The sequence below is a fragment of the Oryx dammah genome, unplaced genomic scaffold (assembly GCF_014754425.2).
Source record: "Oryx dammah isolate SB20612 unplaced genomic scaffold, SCBI_Odam_1.1 HiC_scaffold_14, whole genome shotgun sequence".
Taxonomy (NCBI): domain Eukaryota; kingdom Metazoa; phylum Chordata; class Mammalia; order Artiodactyla; family Bovidae; genus Oryx; species Oryx dammah.
The window spans coordinates 36305773-36314639 of record NW_024070198.1 but is presented as its reverse complement, the minus strand read 5'-3'; the positions used below and the strand labels follow the sequence as shown (position 1 = coordinate 36314639).

The following is an 8867-nucleotide window of genomic DNA, read 5'->3' as shown; positions in this document are numbered from 1 at the left end:
CCAGGCTCCTCTGTCCATGGGATTCTCCAGACAAGAATACTGGAGTGGGTTGCCATGCCCTCCTCCAGGGGATCTTCCCAACTCAGGGATCAAACCCACATCTCCTATGGCTCCTGCTTTTCAGGTGGATTATTTACCACTGAGCAACCAGGGAAGCCCTGACTACTTTCTGTGAAATGAGGATAATGACAATTAGATGATAGTGCAACTCAGATAGGTGTTCTTGTTTTTAATTAGTCATTATTAGCAGGTACTCTGATTTATTGTTACAGAAACTTAATTTCTGGTGGGATCATCTCCTCTGGTGCAGTTCTTTTTAAAAGGATGTCTCAGACATTGTTATGCTATCCCTAAGTCACTCATAACCTAAGAAGATCTCAGATTTTTCTACCAGCTTGCTTTTCCCTCCTACTTCTTTCTGAAATAAAAAAATGAAGATGGGAAAAGGAAGCAATGTGTAGTACCTCTGATCCTGCTTTCTGTTGCAGTGACAAGGTGGAGGCAGGAAATATGAAAAGCACCTCCAAGGCCCAGATTATGATGGAATTAATTTAAATGCCATTGTTTCATCAATTCCAGAGAGCACATTCATCTTGTTCAGGTTCTGGGCAGTCTGGATGGTGGTGGGAGTGCAGTTTTAAGTCAGGAGACAAGGATTGTAGCACAAATGCCCCACTAACTAGTTCCCTAATCCTTAACAAGTCACTTTGTCTTTCCAGGCTCATTTTTCTCATCTGTCAAGTTAGATGAAGGTTATGGAATAGATGATCTCTAAAAATTCTTCCAGCTCTACAGTTCTATTCTGGGTCTGTCTGCACCTGCAGACAGTGATGTGGGGGCAGGAAGGGTACTGAGGAGGGAGGCACATTTAGTCAAGAGAATAAAACACTTTTTACCTGGGGCAGCCCTGCATCCTCATATGTTGTGTAGACAGGCTTGTCTCAGATTAACCAAATAATTGACTGGATTCTCTCCTTCCGTTGCCAATGGACACACAGCTTTAGTTTTTCTGGGAGCAGCAGCTGCTTTTCTGAAATTTCCATCCCAGGGCTTCCGTCTCCCTGTGTTCTCTCAGAAACCTGTCATGGTTTTTCTGGATGGATGCCCATAGAATTTTAATCCAGTCACAAAAAAAGTGCTATACATAACAAAAAGCAAAAAACAGGTTATGGGTTGACTGTTTCTTTATTGATTTTTTTTTTTCAAGGACTTGGAACATAGCAGGGCATCGTTGGACAGCACCATCTGAGCGGCCAGCTCAGAGCCATGGCTAGGGCCAGTAGTTAAGGGTTTGTCCTTGAAGCTGTGGAGAGAAGTCCTATATGATTTAGTAGCAACCCTGGACTCTTGGTAACTGGCTGCTTAATTTAAATTGGTTGTTTCCCCATAATACCCCATTTTCTTCCCTTCCCCAATAAGTATTACATTTCCAATAAGGGGGAGGGGGGAAAACCCTGTTCTCAAGAAGCTTAGCAGAGTCTCCCAACTTAAGCTAACTTTAAAAGGTGTAGTTCTCCAACTTTAACTTGTGGAAAGTTTCCCTGGGGAGGCAACTAGAAATGTACATTCTAGGACTCTGCTCTCAGATGTTCATTCAGTAGGTTCTGAGCCAATAAAACTACATTTCACTCAATCCAGGGCAGCTTGATGTAGGAGGGTGATGGACTACTAAGAAATGTTCATGGTTAGAAACAAACAGCATTACCGGAAACAAGAATTTCATGTTTGCATTTGTATTTTATGCAATCAGTATAAAATTCATGAAAACTGATGCCTAATACTCAGGATATCAGGCATTAACATGAAGGTCCTTGCACTGTACCTCACCATCACTGGCAGATTCTGAAAACTCAAAGCAGGCATATTATTGTCTCTCTGATGGGAAGGTTAAAAACATTAATTTATGCACCTGGTCAGTAAATGACTGCTCAATAAATAGTTGCCACTTTTATCCCCTACAAGAAGAAGGAGGGGAAGACTGTCTGAGACCCAACTTCAGACTGGGACTTGGCTACAGTTGGGTGTATTCTTTGGTGCCAGAGAAATGTGGCCATGGGTCTCTGGGACCACCACCCTGGGACACCCACCGTGGTGCCCTTACTACCGGCAGTAGTTCTGTCCCTTTGCCAGTTCAACCTCCTAGACCTAAAATAAGAGGGGTGGTATTGTGTGTTAATTGCTCAGTCGTGTAAGACTCTTTGTGATCCCATGGACTCTAGCCCGCCAGGCTCCTCGGTCCATGGAATTCTCCAGGCAAGAATACTGGAGTGGGTAGTCATTCCCGTCTCCAGTGGGTTTTCCCAACCCAGGGATCAAACCTGGGACTCTCGCATTGCAGGTAGACTCTACTATCTGAGCCATCAGGGAAGTTAAGAGGTGATGGATGGGGCATTTTTATTTTTAAAGATTTCCCTCTGGGCTTTTGACAAGGTTTTTGCGGGCTTTGGAAGTGGGTGTGGCCGGGGAGGGTCCCTGCGATCTTGACTCTCCGCTGCCCCGAAGTTTCCGGAGGGAAAAAGGCCCCTAATCCTCTGGAGCAAGGGACCCAGAGCGGTCGAGGTGGGAAACCCTGGCTAGAGCCAGGAGCCGGAGGGTTCGAGGCCCACCCCCAGGTGGCGGGGAAGGGCGGGTAGGCAGGGATTGGGACCACACCATCTCCCAGCGCGCAGAGGCCCCAAGAATTGACTGGTTGAGCTCTTCAGGGAAACAAGGACCCCATCCACCGCCCGAATCCTCATCAGGAGGACCCAGATCCCGGAACCTCCAAGTCCCGGCCGCGGCGCCCCGCGTCGGCTCGGCCCGCTAAGGGAGCGAAGCCCTCGGGGGATCTCGGAGCGCCAACCCAGGGGTTTACTGAGCGTTGCCGCAGGTCCCTGGAAGGTTGGCTGGATTTTTGTCTCAAGCATGCTCTACGTCTTCAGGACCGGGCCGCCGCAAGGACCCTTCTCCCCCCTCTCCACGCCCGCCCGCCTCTACCAGGCCGCCCGCGAGACGCGGACTCGAAGGCACCGTCCACCTGAGGCCGGGCTGGTGTCGAGTTTGGAGGGTCGCGCCGGTGCAGAAGGGGACCGACGGGCTGGGGACCCGGGAAACCAGCCGCCCCGCAGAGAGGAGCTCGGGACAATCGCGCGTACACACACACACACACACACACACACTCGTACACACAACACCCCACCAATGAAAGTAAAAGCCCAAGGTCTGCCTCCGGGGACAGAGGAAGCTGTCCGATTCCTTTAGGTCGGAATCGGACAGAGCGTGGATTCTCCCTGGGGGCCAGAGGGTCTGGGTCTGGGGGACGAAGGGGAGGGGGTGGGTGGGCGGAGAGAGCGAAGGTCCGGGCTCCGGGCCCCTCGCCATCCCCGCCCCCGACTTTAGCCAGAGTCCGGCTGGGCGGCGACCGTGGCGGCGGGAGGGTGGAGCGGGCAGAGCCCGCCTCGCTGTCAGCCCGAGCCCCGCCGAGCCCACCGCACACACTCGCACCCCTGCCTTCCCCCTCTCCCACCCGCTCGCCGTGCCCCCCGCCCCCGCCCCCTCCTCCTCCTCGCCCGCCCGCCTGCCCGCCTGCCTGCCTGCCTGCCCGCCTGCCTGCCTGCCTTCCTCCGCCCCCATTCTAGGAATTGTGTGGAAAAATTCTCAGCCAAACCTCCCACCTCTCCTCTTCCCACCCCCCCGCCCCACTCCCTTTAAAAAACCCCCTTTCCTCCCCGGCCCCTGCACTCTTTGTGAATGAGGGCAGGAACACGGCCCTTCCCCCGCCCAGGAGCCACGCCAGACCGCCGCACTCTGAGGACTGTTTGTTAATAGTCCAATTAGATAATTGCCATCTTTCACTCCTTTTGCTCCGTATTTCCCATAAAGGAATGAATGGGGAGAGCGGCGTGGAGAGGGCTTCTGCCCCGGCAAGGTGACGAGAAGGGCTGGAGCATGCTCCTTGCACAAGGCCATGCGCTTGAATTGAATCATTGTGGCCTAATCAATGCTCTTATTGGATTACTGGCTGTTGCTTTTCTCAAAGATATTGTAGCAGAGACAATGAAATAGCTAGGGGAAAACTTTTTTTTTTTTGAAGCAGATCTCACAGTTGAGATTTTCGCGGCTCTCTCTCCCTCTCCCCACCTCTCTCTCTCCTGCTGGACTCTGAGTACAAAGCTGCCCTTTGAATGGGCTGCCTCAGGGCTGGTGGAGGTGCAGGCATGAAAAAATCCGACTGGAACTAAACGTAGAGAGGTGGCAGTTTAAGATGGCTGTCAGCGTCGAGGTGTGTTGAGTTGTTTGGGAGGAAAGCTTGGCTTTTTAGAGCGTGGGGGAGATACTTTTGGGGAAAACTTTTCCTTCTTCCCCCTTCTTTTTTTCCCCCCTCCTAGAGGCGACTGCTTTCTTCTGCTGAGGGTGTGTAAGGGGTTTTGTTTCTCCTCCCCCTCGCCCCCCCCCCCATTCAGCTCTATCTGTCGAGTGTGGAGAAAGCCCCTCTAGCCGGTATGTGAGCAGGAGGGTCAAAGGCAAAGGGAAAGTTAATAATGCCTGCTAATGGTACTAACAATTCAGGATGAATCTTGTCAAAAGTTTTTCTGGAAGTATGGGTCTTTGATTGTGTGTTTCCTGAAAGCAAGACCAATCATTTCCGTTTATTCACTGGCTAAACCCCTACTTGATTGGGGACAAGGACAGAAACCATCCATTACGATCTGATATATTATCCAAACAATTTAGTGTATTCATGAGGTAACCGAAACGTGGGGGCTGCGAAATTACCCGTAATCAATTGCAACAGCGAGCGCGCGTCCCCCCCGGGTGTCGGACAACTGCAACTCGGCGTCTCAGTAATAGGCGGGAGCCACAGCAACTCGGAGTTGCGCTGCTCGCTACCTGATCGCCAAGCTGGGGACACTGGACGTGCTCAGAAGACGCGGGCGCTGACGAGGCGGCCTCGCCGCTGCTCCGCCGGGATCCTGGACCAGACTCGCCGCCTCTCGGCGAGCGCGCCACTCGGCGGTCGCCGCTGACCCGCCCGCGGCCGCCCCGCGGGGACATTCATTCGTGCCGCTTGCCTCTCTCCCGGCCGGGCTTAAGAGCTGTATTGTAGGGGTTTTGTTCCCCCTGTTTTTTTTTTTTTTTTCTCGTCTTTTTTTTGTTGTTGTTGCTCGTGCCTCTCCTATGTTCGGGAAACCAGACAAAATGGACGTTCGGTGCCACTCGGACACAGAGGCCGCCCGGGTCTCCAAGAACGCGCACAAGGAGAGCCGGGAGAGCAAGGGCGCGGAGGGGAACCTCCCCGCCGCCTTCCTCAAGGAGCCGCAGGGCGCCTTCGCTGCGTCGGGCGCCCCGGAAGATTGTAACAAAAGTAAAGCCAATTCAGCAGCTGACCCGGATTACTGCCGCCGGATCCTGGTCCGAGGTAGGAACGGGGCAGGGCTGCTGCGGGGGGCGTTCTTTAGGGGCGATTCCGAGACCCGAGAGGCACGCCGCCACCTACCCCGGCCGGCGGGGTGGGTCTGCCGCCCGGGACTTAGGTGAAAGTTGCTGGCCCTCCCCGGGCCGGGGTCCCGCCCGCCCCTAGGGACTCCCACCTGGGACGCACGCTCTCTAGGAGCCTCGATCCCTCCAAGCCTCGAGGGGCCCCGCCGGCTGGGCTGCCGGGGGAGAGCCGAGGGACTGGGCGGGCGGGCCTAGGCTCCAGGCTGCGGCCTCCGACCCAGGAAGGCAGCAGGAAACTCTGGAGGACGTGTTTGCGTCCGGCGCATCCGAGGAACTCCGGGGAGCCTGCTTGGGGGCTCCCGCGCCCTGCGAGTCGAGCGCACCCAAGGGGACGCGGGCGCTGGAGAAGAGCCGCGGACCGCCAGCAATGGCCCGGCCAGTTGGCGCACTGGGCCAAGGGGGCCCGGCGCCGTGCTCCAGGCTGGCCGCCGCCGCCGCTGGGAGAAGCAGCCAGGCGAGCTTGCCGGCCCGCGGATGCCGTTTTAGTGCTGGGCTCGACCCCGCTCTGCTGCGCGGGGTGCGCTCGGCTCCGGTGGTGGCGGTGGGGAGGACCGGCTCAGGCCCCAGCCGGGCGCCGCCTCCGCCCACCGATCGCCAGGCCCTGCAGGCTCCTACTCGGTCCCTCCTCCTGCCGCCTGGCTTCGGGACGGAAGGAGACCCCGGGATGGGGGTGGGGACCGCTGGAGCACGGTCTGGTCAGCCTGCTCCAGAGCTGGGGCTGGCAGGACCTGGGCTGGTCAGTGCGGGGATCCTCAAACTACAGGGGATCCTGTCCATGCATCCGAGGCTCCCAGGCTAAAAGGAACGTCAGCCCACTTTTCTCTCCCCTGTCCGGAGGGCTCTACAAAGGTCAACACCGATTCCCCTCCCATCAGCTATGTGGAGTTAGTCCCCTCACCCCCAAAACACGCATAGGGTCCTTGCTTCCCGGCTGTGGCTGCACCCCCACTACTCCCACCACCCCCACCATCCACCTCCGGACTGTGGTTCAGGAGCCAGCTCCGGCTTGGGGAGGTGGAGGAAAGCAGGAGGGTAGGTTCTGATGCTTGACATCTCCCCTTCCCCAGATGCCAAGGGGTCCATCCGAGAGATCATCCTCCCCAAAGGCCTGGACCTGGATAGGCCCAAGAGGACACGCACGTCCTTCACCGCCGAGCAGCTCTACCGCCTGGAGATGGAGTTCCAGCGCTGCCAGTACGTGGTGGGCCGAGAGAGAACGGAGCTCGCCCGGCAGCTCAACCTCTCGGAGACGCAGGTACTCAGAGACCAGGCCGCACACAGCTCTCTGCATCAGCCTCCCTCCCCGTCAGCCCCAGCCAGCTCTAGCAGCTCTTCCTGACCACCTAGCTTGACTCTGGACCGAGCCTCCCACGAGAGGCAGAGGAATTGGGGAAGATGGAAAAGAAGGGCTGAAGGCTTTCTCCCTTTGCTAAGCCATCCCTTTCCCCCTACACCCCACATCTTCCAGGGCCCATGTTCTGCCCACCTTGGCCTAGCTCAGGAGGACCCCGAACCCTGTCCTTTTGGTTTCTTTTTAGACCCTAGAGAATTCCCTGCTCGCCTCTCCTATGTTTGCCCCTGTTTTGGCCACCCCATTTTGGCCAGATTTCCTGGCACCACCCTCTCTGGAGATGGTAACCTTCCCTAGCACCCAGGCTCACAGTAAGAATGGGGCTAGGACCAAAGACCCCTGTTTCAGAACGGTGGGTGACAACCAGGGATTAAAAAGGTGCACATTCTGGAGATCTGCTTTTGCCTACCAGGCTGCCCTGATCCTTAATTCTTTTGCTGGCCTTGAACTGGACTCAGCCCCATTCCCAGCCCCAAGCATCCACTCTGGGCACCTTCAGTGCCAGTGATGTGCGAGGTATGAGATAGGAACCAAATCTGGGCCCTTGGGAGCCAGCAATGACAATTGTGCTGTAGGTCTCCTTCACTCAAAATCCATATTCTACTGGGACTTTGGGCCCAAGAGGTCTTTGGGGCCCAAGAGCTTTGCCTTGTGGAGGTCATTTAGGACCTGCCCAGGGCATGGCTTCAGCTTGGCCTAGGTAAGGCATATTTCTTTCTGAGGACCAGATGGGGAGCATTTTAGATATAGGATCTGGGCAGAGCTGAGACCCAAGGACAGAGCATACTGGATATCCATTTTGAATTGGAGTTGGCATGTAGCTTTACCCCTAGTCTTTCTGCTACCATCCTCTTAGTTTACAAAATCTGGACAGAATAACCTTTCCCTAGAGCTGCCAAATGCCATTCTGGGCCACCAGTTAGGCCTGAAGAGGGACAGAGTGAGATGAGGAAGTAACAGTAGAGATTGATGGAGAGTACTTAGTCTACCCCAGCCTCCTGACTTCCTCCCATGACTCCAAAGTCCATGACAGAGAGCAGCAGAGTTAGGTTATAAATTAAGGACATCACTCAGACCCTCCAGTCCAGCGGCTGGTGAGGAGGTGGAGAAAGCTTGGCTTATAAAATGCATCCTGCACAGATTCTGTGTAGGCATCTTCCCTGCTTGCTATTAGTTGATGGTCCATCTGACCCTAAAAAGCAAGAAATAGCCTCTTGTAGCCTTCAACAGAATTAGTGCTGCTAGGGCTAAATTCGAGCCGGTTATGGCCAGGGGTTTGGGTCCTGAAAGGCAGGGCAATACTCCTTCCCGTTCACGCTCACTTCCTACTTCCCTTTAGGCCTTACACCTTCTCCTGGAAAAATGGGCCTTTACGCAGCAATGATCCACAGTCCCCCTGCGAGTAGTGCGGCGGCCCAGTGAAGTAACTTCTGATCTTCCCAGTTAGGGTCATGGGCACTTTTATTTTTGTTGTTTGTAACCGAGATCGGCCTAGGCCTGCTTCCACGACCCACCCGGAAGCGCAGCCTATGGGAGCTGTGTTCCCCTCTTGGCGGCCCTTGTTCCCCCAGCCCCCCAACTCCCGCCGCCCTTGCCTCGCTGCTCCCGGGCCCCACTTCTCCGGCTCCAGCTTGGGGTTGGGATCGGGACTTTGGCTGGAGTTGGGGGAAGCACCCCCTTCCTGGATCCCTTATGCCCCGGGAGCTCGCTCCCCTTGACGCTCGTCTCCCTCTCTCCCACCCTCCCCGGGGCCGGCGCGCAGGTGAAGGTCTGGTTCCAGAACCGGCGCACGAAGCAGAAGAAGGACCAGGGCAAGGACTCGGAGCTGCGTTCGGTGGTGTCAGAGACCGCGGCCACGTGCAGCGTGCTCCGGCTCCTGGAGCAGGGCCGCCTGCTGTCGCCGCCAGGCCTGCCAGCGCTGCTGCCGCCCTGCGCCACGGGCGCGCTCGGCTCCGCGCTCCGCGGGCCCAGTCTGCCGGCCCTGGGCGCGGGCGCCGCGGCGGGCTCGGCCGCCGCCGCAGCCGCCGCCGCCCCGGGT

At 56.2% G+C, this 8867-nt stretch overlaps 1 protein-coding gene across 1 annotated transcript in view; it reads left to right on the top strand.

Moving 5' to 3' along the window:
- The first annotated feature begins 5117 nt into the window (after positions 1 to 5117).
- Positions 5118 to 8867, top strand: part of VAX1 (ventral anterior homeobox 1) — a 4479-nt gene continuing 729 nt past the window's right edge. The window contains exons 1-3 of the mRNA XM_040254175.1: positions 5118 to 5398; positions 6546 to 6733; positions 8592 to 8865. Of these exons, the coding sequence (XP_040110109.1) occupies positions 5158 to 5398; positions 6546 to 6733; positions 8592 to 8865 (703 nt within the window). The 5' untranslated portion in view covers positions 5118 to 5157. The remainder of the gene's footprint in view (positions 5399 to 6545; positions 6734 to 8591; positions 8866 to 8867) is intronic.